At 46.5% G+C, this 19,252-nt stretch overlaps 1 protein-coding gene across 3 annotated transcripts; it reads left to right on the top strand.

Annotated features, from left to right (window-relative positions):
* The first annotated feature begins 3,828 nt into the window (after positions 1-3,828).
* On the top strand, positions 3,829-18,905 carry SLC25A48 (solute carrier family 25 member 48). 3 transcript variants are annotated; one of them, XM_015642310.1, is made up of 8 exons: positions 3,869-3,993; positions 5,778-5,821; positions 9,600-9,671; positions 10,321-10,573; positions 11,755-12,003; positions 13,205-13,338; positions 16,456-16,585; positions 17,142-18,905. In XM_015642310.1, exons 1-7 carry the CDS (start codon positions 3,948-3,950, stop codon positions 16,576-16,578), a joined length of 921 nt encoding a protein of 306 aa, XP_015497796.1. In that variant the 5' UTR covers positions 3,869-3,947; the 3' UTR covers positions 16,579-16,585; positions 17,142-18,905. The 3 variants fall into 3 exon arrangements, with proteins under 3 accessions (XP_015497794.1, XP_015497796.1, XP_033373650.1); XM_015642308.1 differs by lacking the exon at positions 5,778-5,821 and having other exon boundaries at positions 3,829-3,993; XM_033517759.1 differs by lacking the exon at positions 16,456-16,585.
* Positions 18,906-19,252: the final 347 nt, after the last annotated feature.

The raw sequence follows: 19,252 nt of genomic DNA, 5'->3' as shown, positions 1-19,252 counted from the left end.
TCTAGCCATAAAGTTGTCCTCCTATCACCACTTACACATTGCTTCAGACTGTTTGTACACTGCTTTTTAATTTACTTGGCTCTGCTCATGCAACTCAGCCCCTCAACGAGACACCAAGCATTATAAATCTGGTACCAGTGACTCTGGCTGCAGCAGTGAGGTTTAATGTCATTTTACTTGTACCTCATCCAGCAGCTTAAGCCATTATTTTGTACTGACAGGTTAATATTTTAAAGGAATTTAAAGGGAATATTTAAAGGTAATTTGAAAATGAATTTACAGCTAAATGCATCCTAGCCCAGAAATCATTAACAGATGGATACAAAATTAATAACTCCTTTCTATCTCTAACATACTCTGTCCCTGCTGAGTTGATTCTTAAATTCCCAGAGCAGTTAACTGTGAATCTACCACAAGTTCCTGAGTCTGACCCAGTTCTTTCACTGCAATGTTCTCCCAGAGAAAACACACAGCTCCAGGTAAGACATGGGAAATTCCTTCCTTTTTATTGGTAGCGTTATAAACCTGGTGTGGAAACTACGTAAGCTGGTCAAAAGAGAGTGGTACTGTTAAAAAAAAAAAAAAAAAAAAAAAAAAAAGGGGACTGTGATTGAGAAGGAGGCAGAATCCAGAGTGTTCAGGATGACATAATCTCCCTGTTCCCCCTCTTGGCAGGGGGAAGAGAATTCCTCATTCCTAATCAAAACCACACTTAATCCCCCTCTGACCAGCACTTGAGAGTGGCTACAAGCCCAGGCTGGGACTCAGAGCAGCAGAAAGGATGGATCCCTTCCCAGTTTTCCATAGGTCTCTGCTGCCTGTAACCAGTATCAGGAGATGTCCTGCCAGCTGGGAGATGGGGGGGTGTGTCTCAACAAACAGAGCTGTATTTGACAGCAGCAGGTGGAGAGAAGAGCCCCGAGCCTCTCAGCCCATGGGCAGGATGTGGCAGCATGCTGCAAGGTACTTCTGACAGCAAAGATGCTCCTGCCAGAGCCACTGCCCAAAAGCAGCTTTGCTTTAGTGGTATCAGCTCAGTCCAGTTTGGTAAAAATCACAGAACCATAGAATCCTGGAACAGTTTGGGTTGGATGGGACATTAAAACTCATCCAGTTCCAACGTGCCTGCCATGGGCAGGGACACCCTCCACAAGGCTTAAAGCAGCAGCAGAAGCTGCAGCACAGTTCACCAGTGATAACCAGAGAGCTGCCTCAGCCTGGAGTGGCTCCCCTGCTCCCAGTCCACAGCTGGCACTAAGGATGAACCCTGTCTGAGTGGCAGCCACTGTGCTTCAGGGACAAACAACCCCTCACAAACCATCGAGGAGCAGGGCATTGAGGGGCTGAGCAAACACTGACTGTCCAGGCTTGCACACAGCTCCCAGCCCACACTGGGTGTGAGGGCACTGCTGTCAGCAGCAGCCTCGAGCATCCTGCACCCCTGGGACAGCTGCAAGGGCATCTCCACTCAGTCTGTCCCAGCCTCCCTCCTCTAGGCCAGGAGTTGTTTAAACTCTCCATAACGTGGTTTCAGCTCCAGGTTCAGTGTTGCACAAAGACCATGTCCAGTATTCTCCCTGAGTTAGCAGATGTTCTGAATCTGGCATGGAAATATGTTACTCCCAGTTAAAGAGAATTCATATGATTAATGATTAATGCTGCTATCTGAATAATTACCTCATTCAGCTTTTCTTCTGGTTTTGCAAGAAAGCCTGCATGAAAAATGAGGACAAAACCCTTTTTCTGTGTTAGTGTATATGTGGAATGTTTTCTCTACATAGACGAAAGCAAGTTTGAGAAAACAAATAACTGACAAGTTTCCACAGTACTTGTGCACACATGTTCTCTCCAACATTTATCCAGGACCACAGTCCCCCTCAAAATCCATTAGAGAACTGATGCTTGAGGAAAACCTTCCTCAAGAAGAATGAGCATTGTTACATGCATTGAAAAAAATCTAAAGTTTCAGGTGTAGATTATCTGAGCTGATAACCATGCGCACAATATTAAATTTCTACAAGCAATTTCTAGACAAAAGCCCCCTTCAGCCAACTCAGTGATAAGGTTTCCTGTGTATATGTGCATGCACATAAGGGAACATTGTTTTAGGGCCTTTTTGTGGAATATATTAATTTAGCAATGGAAATACCAACTTTTTAAGGGAAAATTTAAATATTTATATTTTCAGCCAGTATTTTGGCATTCAGGATTTCCTGCTCATGGGCTACCAACGTTTTCTGTAGTTACCAGAACATGCAGACAGAACACATTTCAAGAAAATCTGATCTTGCATTTAAGGAAGGCAATGCAGCAAACCTGATGCCAGTCTTGCCAGAAAGCCTCCAAAACTGACCCAAGGAACTGCCACCTACAGAAATCTAGCCTAGACAGAATAAAATTTGCTTTGGAAATAGAATAAACCTCAGCCAGATGTATGTGTACAGTGGCCAATGGCCAAGACATCTTTTTCAGAGTAATCATGCCCCTGAAGTGCAAGAGGACATTTCTGATGGAGTTGGTGAGTACAAGGAGGGTCAAGATTCACGACTGAGGATCGTGAGGGGGTCCTGCATTGAGTGGCCAGGTGCTGTTCAGGTGTAAGACTTTAGATTTATTATTTGAAAGTGCCACAGAGGAGACACAACAGCCAGGTTGGGCTCAAGTTCAGGTATTCATATTTCAAGAGAGAGCCCAGCCTTCAGCCCCAGTCAGCAAGGCATGTTAGGAATTCCCAGAAAAGGGATTGAGATCAAAACAGAAAATACCTTTATTCTGCTGAGTGGTTCTTTCCTATCACTTGTGGTTCTGGCTGCACAGTTGAAAGACTTTAAACAAAAATGACTGAGGAGGGTGAAAAGGAATGTCTTGCATGGAAACAGAATAAACCAGATCTGGAATCTTGACCCTGGAAAAGACAGGACAGAGGGAGAAGCATGTAACAGATGTATAAGAAAATTGTTGGTTCAGGGGGCATTTGTTCATTGCTTTCTAAAATACAGAAATTTGGGTTATCTTCTGTTAAGATTATACAGAAATTGGGAGTATCTCCTCAAACGACGACGCAGTCATTTCAACGTGGCAAGGGAGCGGAGGTATTTTTCAACTCATTAAGGGTGTAATAATCTTTATCTCTGTACTTACATCTCCAATTCGCACATGATCTTCCCCACATGCCTGTATTTTCCCCCCGCTGACGCTGATGCCCGTCCCCTGCTCTCTGCCCAAGGAGCGATGCTGTTGCTGCTGCTGCTCGGCGCCGCAGCCCCGGGATGATGCACAAGCCCCGGGATGATGTGCAGTCCCGGGATGATGTGCAGCCCCGGGATGATGTGCAGCCCCGGGACGATGTGCAGTCCCGGGATGATGTGCAGCCCCGGGACGATGCACAGCCCGGGGATAATGCACAGCCCCGGGATGATGCACAGCCCCGGGATGATGCACAGCCCCGGGATGATGTGCAGCCCCGGGACGATGCACAGCCCGGGGATAATGCACAGCCCCTGGGTGATGCACATCCCCGGGGTGATGCACAAGCCCCGGGATGATCTGCATCCCCGGGATGATCCGCAGCCCCGGGGTGATGTGCAGCCCCGGGACGATGCACAGCCCCGGGACGATGCACAGCCCCGGGGTAATGCACAAGCCCCGGGATAATGCACAGCCCCTGGGTGATGCACAGCCCCGGGATGATCCGCAGCCCCAGGACGATGCACAACCCCGGGACGATGCACAGCCCCGGGATGATCCGCAGCCCCGGGATGATGCACAGCCCCCGGTGGCCCGCTCCCCGCCCCGCCGGGCGGTGTCTCCGCTCCCCGCCGTGCCTTTAAGCTGCGGTGTGTGATGTCACAGCGCTTGGAAGCCGCGGGCCGGAGCGCACGGAGCCGCGGGGAGCCCCTGCCCGCCGGGGCCCCAGCCCAGCCCCGCGGGACGGGCTCGGCAGCACCATGGGAAGCGTCCAGGTGCAGGACTTCGTGGCCGGCTTGGTGGGCGGTGAGTGATGCCGTGAGCGCGGGTGGGGAGGCGGCGAAGGGCGCACGGCGGAGGTGCCCGGGGACAAAAACCCGCCGGGTCACCCACGGTCTGTGCCTCCGCCCGGCGTCTCCCATGGTTTGCTTTGCTTTGGTTCGCAAGTGCGGTTTAATTCCCATGGGCGGAATAGTTAAATTTCAAGTTTAGAACAACTTCCAGCCCGCACGCCACCAGCTCCCGCCGGCTCTCCCATCCTTGTCCCCGTGGCTGGAAGCACCGCCGGGCTCGGACGGGGGCTGGCAGCTGTCCCCGTGTCCCCATCCCCGGGAGAGACACTGCCGGGCTCCCCCCGCCGCCAGGGCAGGGATTGGTCCTGTCTGCTGGGAATTCCGCTGGCACACACCGGGAAACGGGTAACAGAAAGAAAAGGAAGCCAAAAGACACATAGAAGCGTCAGGCACAGGGTTTAGAGAACTGAGATGCCCAGTGGGTTTGCCAGCTGAGAGGGTGACCAGCTCTGCTCCCCCAGGGCTGCAGCAGGACAGAGGGGCCACTGTGGCACCACAAGAGCAAACCTCTGCTCGGGTGACCCTTCAGACCCAACACAGGAGCTGGGTGTGAGGTGGCTCACAGGTGTCTGCCAGATGAGGTTAATAAGTTAGCAGACTAAAAAACCCAAAATCTCTGCCAAAAGTTTGCTTGAGGAGCTGATTTTTGTATCTCTGTAGGCTGTGGTTGCTCCCTCTGCCCCACCACCCTGTGCTGTTGCTGCACACCCCTGGCAGTGTGGACAGGATGTCCTGGGAGGTGAACAGCCAGCAGCACTCAGCAGCAGGGGCAGCTGAGAGTTTTCATGCGCACACACTAGACCATGGGTGGTCCTGGATCCTGGAGGAGAGGGGACATTTTACAACATATTTTTAGAAAAGTCATAATATGTTGACCAAGGACATAATGTTCTTTCAGTATGAAGAGTACTGAAAAGACTATTTCTCACTATGAGTGAGAAATTACTTTAGTCCCCCTGTGGGCACTGGTTTACACAGAGATTTGCTGGTGAGGGAGCATCAAAATTTACCAACTCCCAACAAACCCTAAAACTTGCCAGTGTTTTTTGCAACAAACACACAAAACCATATCCTGGCCATGGCACACAGGTGTTCCATTCTCCTGGAGAAGAGGGAAACCAAACTGTGCTCTGTATGCCATGAGAGCTCCTGGCAGTGAGCAGTGTGAGTAGGTGGGTGAATGGTAAGAGAATGTGGGCCAATTTCTCCACAGAAAACCGTGGAGATGAAGGCAGGATGGCACTGGAGAGATCTATACAGGGCAGGATCATCTGTGTCTGAATCCTCTCTGACAGGTACCTCTATAAACTGCTCTCAGAACAGCAAAGGATGAGGAGTTTACAGGTCCCATTAGCAGTCAGCTAGGACATCACTCTGAGCCAGGAGAAAACATTGCCATGTGTTGAACAGGAATCTCACCATCCCGAGGCTAAAAATTTGTGTGAGATTACAGGAGTGCAAAAGGGGTTGGTCCTGGACAGGATATACAAACATGACATCTCCATCTCTGGTGCCTTTGAGATGTAAAGCTGAAGGAGGACAGGAGAGTGCACACAGAAAAGTGTTTAAGCCCAGCTTTTAGCTGTTGTCAGGCACAGGGCATCATGCTGATCATTGCTCTGGCTAGGCCCCTTACAACTGTTCCTATGGAAATCTCTTCTCTCCTCCAAACCCATTGCATCCTGCCCTGCTACAAAAGCTTCAGTGTTTTGCATAATACTTTGCTTTCATCCCCAGGAATTGCCAGTGTGGTTGCAGGCCATCCCCTGGACACGGTCAAGGTAAAACACTTCGAGCTGTGCTCATATGTCACCACCCAAACCTCCACCAGTTCAGACCTTCTCTCTAGCTGATGCCTCAAAGGACCTTCACTTATCCCAAAGGGGAATTTGGAATGTTTTCACAGACTTTCTTCCTTTCCAATGCTCATTTTGAATGAGAAACTGAAAGAACTGACTGATACGTGTCAGTTCCTCTGTGGAGAATTAATGCTGAAAATTAACCTGTCCTTACTTAATATGTGGTTTGCTGAACAATTCTGCCAATGTTTTATTGAACTTTGCCACAGACTAGTATTCAAAGGGCAATGAAGGAACTGTATTTGTTTTGCTGCAGGCACATTTTTATGTTTTCCTAGTGCTGGTAAGGTTGGAAGGGCAGAGTGCTGAAATTGTTATCCCAGGGCTGTGACACACAGTGTTTATGATTCCCACCTGATAATTATTCCTCCCAACGGAAGGATTTAGAGAAACAAGAAGGTATTTGTCAGCATGATGCAGACAAGCCCATGCACACACCAGTGCATCCTGACTCAACCAAACTGACCCCCCTAATGATGCAGAGACAGAGAGGAGGATCCTATTCCTTTCTTTTTTTGCCCAGGCATTTCTGGGCAGCTTTCATCACTTTAGCTTCTCTGCCCTTGTTGGGATTGTTCAGCCTGAATAATAGAAGGCTCCAAAGAAATATTATTTTAGCTTTCCTGCACTTGAAGGGGTCCTAAAGACATAATTTTTAGCAGGACCCATTGTGATAGGACAAGGGGTTCTGGTTTTAAACAGAAAGAGAGCAGGGTTAGATTAGATACAAGGAAGTCTTGTACAAAAAACGTGGTAGAACACAGGCACAGGCTGCTCAGAGAGATGTGGTGATGCCCATCATCTCTGGAAACATTCAAGGGCAGGATGGATGGGGCTCTGAGCAACCTGGTCTAGTTGGAGATGTCCCTTCTCACTGCAGGGAGGCTGAACTAAATGACCTTAAAAGATCCCTTCCAACTCGAGCTGTTCTCCAATTCTGTGACTCTGTTTCTGCTCTGGCTCAAGCCTGGCTCTGGCACCAGGCAGGGCTGCCAGTTGTGGCAAACCCAAAAGCCACTGGTGATGTTGGCACCTTCGAGACCTTTGGAGGGTGATGCCAAGGATGCCCAGCGTGGCCCACACCACATCCCTTCCCCAGCCATCACAGCCATCCCCTTGCAGATACCAGGCTCTCTTGGCATCAGGAGATGCCTGGCCAGCCCTATTCCTTCTGAGCTGCTAAAGTGATGCCAGTTCCAAGGGCATCCCTGTGCAAAGGTGGGTGCAGAGCCCACGTGGGAGGAGCACAAGGCTGCCCACACCACCCAGCCATGGGCAGAACACAGGCAGCAAAGGCAGGCTCTGCCCAGTGCTGCCAAGGCAATCCCTGCCTCAGGCTGGTGGTCATGGCATCACTGCCTGGTTTGGGGGAGTTTGGCTATGAGAATCCTGCTTGGAAACATCGAGTTACTAGATGCCAAGAAAGAGCAAGCCCATCCTTCATTGGTTATAATGACAACTGTCAGGCTGCCCCTTCTGCTGCTCTTGGCTTTGGGCAAGGTTTTGCCTTGGGAATACCAATAAGGCAGACTTGTTATGTTCCAGATTCAGGAACAGGAAAGTGGAAAAGAGCTTTTGCACAGCACTAGGCCAGCAAAGGGGCTGCTCAGCAGCATCTGCAGCCTCCAGGGGATCAGGGGGCTTTCCCCATCCGGGGGAGGAGGCAGAACTGAGTATAAGGCTCTGTGGGTAAGTGGCATCTACACCACAGATCCCCATCAAGCCATCCCTTCCCCCTTCAGCCATCTCTTTGCAGCTTCCATCAAACTCCAGCAGCTGTCTTTTCCTACCTCCTGGCAAAACTCTAAAAGTTGTGCCTTTACTTACTTTTCATCCTATCCATTGCATTCATTTCCCCAGAACTTTCTTCAGCTTCTGGGTGTCACCCAAGAGTCCTATCTAATCAAGACATAACAAAAAGGAGAACTTTCCAGAGGTATATCCATACTGGTAGCAGCTGACTTTGTCACAGATGCCAGCAAGGATTTCAGTGCCAGGTGTTAACAGATTAGCTAAGGGACATGTGTGTGACAACCAGATTGTGAGGACACTCAGCTGCCCCCAGTTACTCAAAAAATATATTAACTTGAATCTCTAAATACCTGGTTACTGGGTAAAAGAAAAAAAAAACAAACAAACAAGCCCATGAAGTCAAAGTGGAAATGTCTGGGCTAAACTGAAGCCAGGAGGGAACTCAGGGCTAGCACTGGGGTCACCTTGTCCTGGGTCACTCAGGGTCCAGCCACCTTCCCCTGTCCCGTTATCCCCAGTGTGAGTCACGGTGTGCCCAGTCTGCACCCATGGCCTGCCCACATTGCACAGCTTGTGCTGTGTGAGCCATCCCAGCATCTTCATGTACCAGCTTGTTCTGAGTGCTCAGTAAATACTCTGCTTTTGCTGCTGCCTCTCTGTGGTCTCTGGCCAGGCCTGGAGAGGAGCAGGGACACTCCATGTGTGCAAACAGCTGCATGGAGCCATCCTGGGGTGAGGGGAGAGCTGAGGGGTGAACACAGACTTTGGTCCCTCCTGCTCCTGCCAGGGTCCCATGGCAGCACTGACAGCCTGTTGCAGAGCTCTGGACCAAATGATTGTGCCATCCAACCTGCTGTTTGCCATCCAAAAGCTCCCACCAGTTGTGAACTCTGGCAGACACGCATTTCTTTGGGATTGAAATTCCCAAATAATTTCCTGCTTCACCCTGGCATGAATCAGAGCTGAGCCAGCAGAGGGGATTGGACACCAGCCCTCCAGTGCAGGTTGGCAGTGTCCCTTCAGTCTTCATTAATAAATGATGCTGATAGTGCTGATAAATATAGTCAGAATTCTTTTCCCCATTTCCTAAAAATATTCCTGATGGAACATGTTTGTCTTTCTATTAAAAATGAGCTCTGGCCTCAGCCAAGATGAAGCCTGAGGTGCTGTGAAGTGAACAGTGTTTTCATTTCCTTGCACACCTCTAAGCCCAAAAAATTCATCCCTTGTTAGGATGTTTCTAGTGCAATCTTGTGAGCAGCTTGAATGAAAGATGATCTAAATATATACATATGAGAAGCAGAAATGCTTAATCCTGTAGGCTTTGTTGTGACTCACATGCCATTTCTTACATCTGTTAGAAGGTGTATAACCAATTTGCTTTCCAGAAATAAGATGTCTTTTTTTGAATTATATGAAACTGTGCTTTTGAGTGAAGCATGGAGAATTTCTGAGATAGTGCTGAATTATTTTAGCTCCAATTAGTATCTCTTAAAATCCACTATGGAGCAGAAGGGCCCCAGAAGTCTCCCAGGGGAGGTCAGCTCTCCCCTCTGCAACACATCCCAGCCTTCCCTGAGAGTCTCCAAACGGAGAAGACCACACAACTCTCCAATTTCCACATAAATCAGGCCCTTGCCAATGACAGCACAGCACACCAGCAGCCTGCTGTGCCGGGTCAGGGTGGCTGGTCCAGACTGGAGAGCAATTTGACAGCCATTGATTCCAGATGTTGCAGAGAGCTTCAGGCTGTGAGATCTTGCTTAGCCTTGCTTCTGGCAAAGTTCAAGAGGGTGGATGCATGTATATCTTATTTTATTGCTCAGTTCTCTTTACGACTAGGGAAGGACTTGCTCTCAAAGCAAAGTACACATTGTTTACATAGCATGAGCCTCCACTGGGCTGCAAGCATTGGATTTTAATCACATTTTACAAATGTCTTTTGCAGACTCGTTTGCAAGCTGGACAAGGATATGGAAATACATTCAAGTGTGTTCTCACTGTGTACAGAAATGAGTCTGTAAGTACTTCATTGTACTTTAAATGTGCTGGTAGAAAGTGCAAGTCAATAAATAGATAAATACATAATGCAATTGTACAAAATGCTGTTGACACCAGCAGTTATATAAAGACCAATAAAGTTTATGCAATTGAGCCTGCAAATCAAAAGCCTTCTCTTGCCTAACTCTAAGGTAACCCACTTGGTGACTCATGTAGGGAAGAGAGAGATCTCTGGCATGGAATGATCATTGTCTCCACATGGGTTGCATCCACAGTGACTCTTTTGCCTGACCCCACTGGCAAAGGTCTCCCAGAGGGATTTTGCTGACTTTGGTGAAGCCAGAACAAATGCTGTATGAGGCACTTTTACTTGGGTTCCTGCGCTTTCAACCATATCCTGTATTCTGCACAATCTTTATAAGCCTTTAGCAGCATGAACCAATTTCCTTTGCTCAGCATGTGCAAACAGTTGGATCCAGAAGACATCTGCTACTTGGATTTGCATTTCATCCCTGACTATGGCAGGGGATTGGAATGAGATGACTTTCAAAGTCCTTTCCAACCCAAACCATTGTGTCATTGTGCGATTTCTAACCTGATAGACAAGCTGGGGTTTACACTGCTCAGTCCTGCTCAGTCTTCTAAGCCCTGCTCCCTTTCCTGGGTAGCTGACAGGCTTCTTCAAGGGCATGTCCTTCCCACTGGCCAGCATTGGCATCTACAGCTCCGTGGTGTTCGGTGTCTTCAGCAACACGCAGCGGTTCCTCAGCCAGCTCCGCCACGGGGACCCGGCCGCGGCGCCGTCGCTCACCGACATGACTCTGGCCAGCATCGTGGCAGGGGTCATCTCTGTGGGCATTGGCACTCCCGTGGAACTGGTCAAGATAAGGCTACAGATGCAAACACAGCCATACAACAAAGGTAGGAAGCAAGAGGTTCTTCTTCCTGTCTCTGCCGGTCCTTGATACATACGCAGAGCTTTACAACAACTTTGTTCAAGGCTGGGCTTGCTGCTACCTTGTGCTGCTGCAGTTGGGCTAAAAATTCCCCCTTTTGCCTGAGGTTGGACCCTATCCTGTTCAGCTCAAGAGTAGGGTTTTTATCAATGGCATTTCCAGCCAGTCAGAATGTAAAGGAACATGAGGCAGGTCTGCTCAAGACCAGAAGCTGCAGAAACTGTGAGTCCCTGGGCTGTGGGGTCCCCTGGAGATCCCAGCAGCAGCACCATGGCTGCCAGCAGCAATGCCAGCTCCCCATCTCCCTCTGCACGCTCTCAGTCTCATATACAGTTGCCCATAAACCTGGGTTACTTCTTCCTCCTTTGTTCAAAACCAGAAGTTTCCCATTTACATTTAAAAACCGCTGAGTTATTTCACCCAGGGTTCCAGATAGCCCAGGTGCGAGCAGGATGGGTCAGGGAGGGACACGAGAGGATGGCAGTGGGTGGCTGCTCCCTGTGCACAAGCTGCAGGCAGAAGGGGCTCTAGACAGCAGCTGAATTCCACTGCAGGCTGCCAGCATGGAGTGAACGCCACCAGAGCACATGTACAGACTAAAGAAGACATGGAGCAGCTTCAGAGCTGAACCACTTGGATTTCAGCATTTCACCTTTCTCACAATTACAGTAATGGCGTTTTTAACTGTGAAATGCTGTCATTTTTCTGTTGCTTTGATAAAATATTATATCCATTTTTAAAGCCTCCATGCAGCTTAGCAACCTAATGCCTTTTACAAAAACAACCTGGTCTGCATGGGAAGGTCCAGACTCTGGAGATGTTAAGGCTTTCAAATATATGACTTGGCATAAGTTTAACTTAAAATCCATGAAAATCTGGCACATTGCCTTCAGCTTATTTGGATGTCTCACTGGGCACATACCTCTTGGGAGGTAGGCCATACATCTAAGGAAAAATCTGTCTTGAAGTGTCTAAATATTTTCTGAAAATGGACCTAAATACTCTCTCCTAAAATTTTTTCCCCATACTATCTGTTAACCCTAGCAACTGGATGGCAGTGACTTCTAATCAACGGCATTGGGCTTTGGAGAGCAGTTCTGTGCCAATATATCTATTCTAACAGTTGTGGTTTGTTTTCCTTTGCAGCAAATGTTAAACTAAATTCCACAGCTCCCGGATCTCCCGTGTACCGAGGCCCAATTCACTGCCTAAGGACAATCATACAGAAAGAGGGGATAGCAGGAGTATACCGAGGCAATGTAGCAATGCTCCTGCGGGATGTTCCTGGGTACTGCGCCTATTTCATCCCGTACGCGATGTTCTGTGACTGGATAACTCCTGATGGAAGCATTGCTCCTAATCCCTTCTCTATCTGGGTGGCAGGGGGTGTAGCAGGTAAGCACCTTTACTTCCTCACAGCATTGGCAAAACAAGAGCAGGAAGGTTCTCAGCAGATTACGAGGGTGACTCAAGGGCCACCGCATCCTCCTGAACGCCAGCAGAGGACATGGGACTGAATGACCTTCCTTCCCCAGGGCAGGGTTCCCTGGCACCACAGCTGCACTTTATGACTTGACAAACGTTATGGAAGTGGTTCTCAGACCTTCATTGGGCTCATTGTCAGTGAAGAGGAGAACAGACAGTGCTTTCATCTCCCTGGATGCCTCAGGGCAGCCTGCCAATCACATTGCCAGGGATATGTGGAAGCCAAGATGCCTCCAGAAGAGGACTTCAACCTGTTGGCTGCCCACCATGAGGGTGTGCACCTACCCACACCTAGCAGAAGCCCAGTTGGCTGTTACTGATCTTTTGTCCATGTGTAGACTTACCAGTAAAACTGGCACGTGCATCCCCTACCATGTGAAAGGTCACCCCTACTCCCACTCCCCACTTTTTTGGCCATTTCTAAATTGCAGATCCATAAGGGCAAGTCAATCCTTAGCTCAGGTAATGCTAACAAAATGCCTTCTCCATTTCTTCTCACATAAAGAGGGCCCTGGTGCCTCTGGATAGCTTTTCTAGTGTGTCCCAACACTCACTTGGTTCAGACAAACTCTTGTCTGTCCAGCTGGCCCATGGATTGCATGTACTGATCTTTCCAGAGGCAAACCATCCCACTCAGCTCAGATCAGTGGAAACAGGCATTTCTTTAGAGGAATGACAGGGTATCTCACTGCATGGAGCCTCATCCTGGCAGCCTGAGATGTACCTACCTGTTATTTGTATCCTCAGCTCAAACTTTGCTTTACAATGGAATTATCAGAAGACTCCATTTTTTCTGATATCATCCCAAGTGGCAGCTCAGGCTCTTCCCATGGCATGTCCATGTCCCACCAGAAGCACAGAAGATTTTCACCTGGAGAAGCCCTTCTTGGGTTGCCTGCATCTGATCAGGAGCATAACCTCCAAAATCTGAACACTTCTTCCAGAAACAGGGAACTTTCTCCCAGAAATGCTGTTTCTGTGCCCGAGAGGTGTGAATGTCCTGACATGAAAATCACATGAATATGTGATAGATGTGAATTTCTGAGTTCACTGACCTGCGGGCAAGGAAGTACAGAGAAGGAATTATTCAAATACTTCTGCATTTTTCCAGGAGCTGTTTCCTGGGCAGTATGTACTCCAATGGATGTTGTGAAAAGTCGACTTCAGGCAGATGGAGTTTACTTAAACCAGTACAAAGGGACCCTTGACTGCATGTTGCAGAGCTACCAGAACGAGGGCTTAAAAGTAAGTGATATTGGAAGTTAAATCTGGTTATTAGGTATTTAATTGTCAATTAGAAAATACAGTGTCTGTTAGAAACCTATCTGCAGTGTTGAGAGACAGCTAAAGCCAGTTACTGCTAAATTACAGTAATGGCAGTTGGTAGTTATAGTGTAGATTCCTTCTAAATCAAAATAATGAGAGTAATAATGCATGTTACATAATGAAGAAATGAATGACTGGGAGTCACACTCTGCTAGTGTAATTAACTTCAAACAACATTTCATGTTAGTGCACTTAATCATGGATATAATTTGACTTATCATAAATCAGAGGTAGAAAGTCTTACCTCTGTGATTCTTCTGCAAAATGCAGAGGTCAAATATTTCCCATTGACTTTGGTGTCAATGAACTGATTCCAAGGGGACTGTCCTGGCACTCTGGGTGTGCCTGGTCACCTTGAGCAATGCTTTGGTGGAACTAATGCTGCTTTTGCACTCCTTGTCCTCATTTTGCACCAAGATAGAGTTGATTGTCAGCGTTCTTAAATCAGAATTGCTTTAGTTTTGAACACAAAGGGCTGCATGCCAAAGAACTTATCTCCCTTTTCTGACTTTGTCTGTTAAGAGTAATAAAAGATATTTGTTCTACCTGCAAACTTTGCCTCAGTTAAATATGAATGGCAGAGAATAAGGGTTTGCAGCTTTATTGTGTTGCCAAGGCATGGTTGTGGAAGTAACTGAAATACATCTGTATTTATCATCGGAACAGCACGTTGTGTCTTAGCCCCAAAGTGTTAATTTTCACATTCTGAGAGAAATGTAACAAGTTACAAACAGGAAAATAACCTGCAAAATCACAAGTCAATGTGATTTCAGTGTTTGTTCAACATGCCACTATGTTATGCCAGCTGTCACGGGAGCCTGAGGTCTGGTTCAGCTTTTCAACTGACTGAAGAAAGTCACATTCATGTGAAGCATAAGCACATGGAGAGATGCTGAGGAATGTGCTTGGACAATCAGATGGGGGACAGGGTGCCAGGGCTTTATGGTACCTGCCTTGTGCATTCCACTTGCTACTCACTTTCACAGCAGGGTGGCTGAAACAGGAATTTCCATGGGTTTTCCCTTCTCTCTCCATCCTCATCCTCATCCTCTGCCCTCCTTGTCCTCCCTGAATTAACAGTTAAAAGAGTTTTCTGGTAGAGTTCTATACTTCTTGCAGTTTTTCTGCTGTCACATCTGGCAACTGCCCCAAAGCCATCAGTAGGATTGAGTAATTAGTTGATAGCAAGACTGGATCCTGCTCTCGTAGGGAAAATACTTTTAAATGTTGAGAAACTCACAACTGACAAATGGCAAATCCAGGGCTGGATGTTTTCATTCTGGGACAAAGGAACAGCATTCTCAGTGCTGGAAATAGCTGCCTGATATACACAAAGAAATACAACTATGCCCTTGTCTTTCTCCATTGCCAGGTGTGTTCATTCTGATAAGAAAAATTTATGTCTCTGGACTTTTCATCCTGATACTTTATTATTTAACTTGTGTCTCTGGTGTTACATTATGGATAATGCAAAAACATTGAATTTCCTCCCAGAAACTTCTCTTTCCTAACAAAATAAAACATCCCCAAAAATCAAATAATATTCTAAATGTCCCAACACTTCAATTTCACATTGAAAGCTTTATCTAAACTATGTGAACATATTTTGATTCTGTCTCAAACAAGTCAGAACTATACTTAGGATTTATTGGATACAAGATATGATGTTTAGTACAGTTCAGTAATTTCAGGGGAAAAATTGGTTATGTGCTTAAATATAAGTGCTTCTGATCTCAGGGCCAAGATTTTTCATCGTTTTTACAGTAGCTGTGGGAACTTTGCTGTTATAAAGCCTGGAAAGGGGTTTGATTGCTGATGCTTCTTTTCACATCTGTTGTGAACTTGTGGTATTTAGATTAGTGACTTGTGGTGATGAGCCTTGGTGGTTAATGGAGAAATTTTGTGAGAAACAGGCCAGCAGAGATACCCCCTGGAACCATCATATTGTGAGCAGACTCACCCCAAAGTGATCAGTTTGTGCAGGTCTTGCACACACCAGGGTGTGGTGCTGGTGGCAAAGGGGGTTCAAAGGGAGACAAGTCAAGGCCAGGAATCAGGAGTGACAAGGCTTTTTCAAAAGCACTTTACTGTTCAAGCATTTAAAAGCCACATAATCATTCACTCTTGTATGTGCCAGCATCTTTTAAAAAGAAATATATTGACCAGAAAAAGGGAACCTTGAAGCTGGTATTTATTATCTTTATTAAAGAAAGTTCTGGGTTACATATGGGCACTGAAGTTTGACCTTAGGAAGACTCATGGGAAAATATGAGCATCTATCAAATATTTTTTTCCCAAAGGCAGTAGTGAGAGAGTTCTCAGCAAGGTACAGAGGAGGCCTGGTTTTCAGTTGATTGAGAAATTCCTTCTACACTCAAAGGTGAAACCTGAAAAATTGTCCCCACACAGCTGGGCTGGCTCACAGCCACACCGCTCCCTCTCCACTTGCCAGCACCTTCTGTGCCCACAGACCCAGCCCTGGGGGTCAAAACATTTCCTGCATGAAAACTCCTTCTTGTACCCCGGGGTTTGTGTGATTCCCACATGTTTATGTATGCCAAAGGAAGGAAGGCCAGGCTGGACAAGGTCTGGAGCAGTGTGGTCTAGGAGAGGTGTCCCTGTCCATGGCAGGGCCCAAAAAAAAAGGCAACTGAAAGGCCCTTCCGACCCAGAGCACTCCATGGTCCTGTCACCCTATGACTGTAGATACGTAGGACAACACAGGAAGACATTTTAGATTTCTTGCTTTCTGTTTTATACCAGTTCCATGAGCCCAGTTTTTACCCTTTACCTCTGGCTGGTATCTACAGATGGGGGTCTATAGGGAGTGCAGAGCACAGTGATGCCAAACCAGTGACTTCTGATGTGTTCCCCTTCCCCAGTGCAGACCTCAGCTAAGACCAGCAGTGGGAGCATGTCTTCCAGGCAAACCCAAAAGGTTTGGTTCTTCAGAATCCCATCATGACTTCATTCAATATTTTCTTCCTAAAATAATCAGTGTATTCCTATGCTCTAACCTTGCTCCATTCCCAACAGGTCTTTTGTAGGGGCCTCATGGTCAATACACTGCGAGGATTCCCATCAAGTGCAGCCATGTTTCTAGGCTATGAACTTTCTCTCAAAGCAATGAAAAGATGCCAAACTGAGACCAATCCCTAATTTCCAGGTCAGCACATAAAGACCATCTAGCTTTATTCAAATTACAGATAGAGTTGCAATTATATAGATCCTCTGAAAGTCATATGACTTACATGGGTACCTACACCTGAATAGCAAACACACTTGTGGTCTGTGGGATTCAGAGCAGACTGAAAATGTGCCAATGGATTTTACTTTCAGTCCACATCTCCTGGAGCTTCACTGTAATCTGTTCTCATTGTTATGATTATTTTAATTAATATCAATCAGAAATAAAAATTTGAAAGGAGACTATTCTCTAATGTTTTATAATTTTTGAAATACCATTTTTATATAGTCCCTGCACAGTATTGTTTCCTCAATTTTTGCACCCCCAAAGATATGAAATTCAGCTCTTTCAGGGTGTCTTGACTATCAAGCCACTGTTTCACTCTTTCCCTCATTAACTTAGAGTTGCATAAAGGAGAAGCATTAAAAATATATGATTAAAGAAACTTTTTTAGCAGCTAGATACTCAATATTTTTCTTGCTGTCGTTGCTGTTTTCTGCAGTACTTCATAAATCTCCTTCTTTCTTATTTCAAGTGTTGCCAAGAAGACCAGAAAGTTGCCTACTTTCCTGAGCCAGATCAGCAGTGTGGTGTTGGTGAGGGCTCAGCTGCTCTGACCAAGGACTCCCATCCTGCACCTACAGCAACTGCTGTGGGCACGTGGTCCATGGAGGACTCTGAAAATCACACCAGCTCAATCAGATCCAAAGACTATTTTATTATCAAATCTTTCACTGTTGACTAAGAACACCTTGGTAATTCTGATGGTGGTGTTGTGCTTCTTCACCAATGACATTTTTCCTGTTGAACCAGGGAGAGAACTTGCTTCCTTTCCCTAAGGATGTACCCAAACCCAGCTCGCCTCAAATCACCAAGGGAATGTCTTTTGTACAACACGGTGCTATAACACTCAGCTTCTTTGGTGAACAAGGAAAGGAGGAAATGTGGTGGGTACACAGGTGCTTTTTCTGTGGGAAGGTCTGGATTCCCACCAAATCCCAGCTTGCTTTCAGGTTCAAAAAAGTGTGTGACTCTTCCCATACAAATATTGGTGTTCTACAACAGTTTGGCACAATTTACACATTATCATGAAAAATGTAAAGGCTTCAATAACTTCAGTCTGCTATCCAAGGTATAAATTAAATTGGAAAACAGGAGGATGTTAAATTCAGAGACTAAGCTGCTTTTTTTATATAGAAAACAATAAAATAAGTCTGCATTTCATACAGAAGGCTGCCTATTAATTTACACAGCTTGCCTGGTGCAGCCCTCCAGGGACCAGCTTGAAGTATCTCATCAGACCTTCTGAGCTTCCTGACATGATTTGCCAGCTGCCAAAACCTGCAGACATCACTTTGTAGCAGTGAGCAGACCATCAGCAAAGGAAGTCTCTAGGACACAGTACACTTCAGACCTCCAGCTCTTTGCTGGAATCCCCCTGAGATCACTGGGGCAGGCCCAGTCTCTCTTTGGTCTACCTCAGCCTCTCAATTATTCCAAGACCTTTTACATCATGATTATTTTTCTTTATGCTGTTTAACATCCTTATGATTTATTTTCTAAGCATGGAGTTTTTGATGCCAAAGCCCAAGAAGAACCATCTTTGCTGTGACAAGAGGACTGTGGTGGCACTGGCAGGGGAGGCCAAGGGGGCTCCCATGCAGAGGGACACATGACATGGGGAATAACCTAGGACAACGCTTCATCTGGGAAATATTCTAGAAGAACAGCTCTTCCTCTGGAGAAGAGCTCTGGGGGAAAAGCCCAGTGATTGCAGTTTCAGCAGATGCCCTCAAAGAAAAGCTTTCTGAAGACAATGTGGAGCAGCTGTTGTCCAGCTTTCCTCCAAAAAATGTGAAGGAAACAGAAACTCCTACATCCTCCTCCCTGGATGAATGGGGAAATTGGTCACAACGCTTGAAGATCTCAGCAGAAAGTGCCTAAAACTTTGGGTCTGAGGCAGACTTGGAAATGGGGTCATGTTCTTCGGCCTCCTCATCACTGGGGCCCAGATTAAAAACAGAAGTGAGGGTGCTGCCAAAACTTAAAATGGAGAAGAATCAGCTTGTATTGTTTCATCTCAGGACTTCACTGTGAGAAGGCTCACAGTGCCTTTGACCTTCTTTAGGACACATGGAACTGTTTTTGATAAACAGTATGGAAAAAATTGATGAACCTTCACACAAGTATTTGTTGCTGGCTACATTTAAGGTTTCATCATTGCCACGTTGCCTATTTTTTATGCATGTATGTAAAACATGTTTTTTAGATGGATACTATCATGCATCTCCAGAGATAACACTTGGGCAGACTGTTTTTTTAATATAAATAAATGGTGTGTTATCTGCCTGCATAATGTAAAATGGTTAATGAATTAATTAAACTGATGAGTTCACAACAAGCTGTGTATCTGCATGATCCTGCCCTCATGGTGCCCAAGTTTGATCCATTCAGTGCTCTCTGGCTATAGAGCCCTGAGACCCACAGTGGAGTTGCATGGTGATATTTCATCATATTGTTCATCCAATTAAACCAATTTTGAAATTGGAGCCCAGGATTTGCCTGGACAAAACTCTCCTGTAGCACACACCTACCAGAAGGAGCTGTCAGGGAGAGCCATGGGCAACTTGGTGTGGAAAGGGAGCA

Source organism: Parus major, chromosome 13, assembly GCF_001522545.3.
Source record: "Parus major isolate Abel chromosome 13, Parus_major1.1, whole genome shotgun sequence".
Lineage (NCBI taxonomy): Eukaryota > Metazoa > Chordata > Aves > Passeriformes > Paridae > Parus > Parus major.
Note: the sequence above shows the minus strand (reverse complement) of the source record. Positions and strands in the feature narration are given on the sequence as shown.

Excerpts from the sequence above, each read along its gene's own strand:
- SLC25A48 (XM_033517759.1), top strand. The coding sequence starts at position 3,948 with ATGGGAAGCGTCCAGGTGCAGGACTTCGTGGCCGGCTTGGTGGGCG. Across the intron at positions 10,574-11,754 it reads AACACAGCCATACAACAAAG|CAAATGTTAAACTAAATTCC; the intron begins GTAGGAAGCAAG and ends TTTCCTTTGCAG. Across the intron at positions 12,004-13,204 it reads GGTGGCAGGGGGTGTAGCAG|GAGCTGTTTCCTGGGCAGTA; the intron begins GTAAGCACCTTT and ends GCATTTTTCCAG.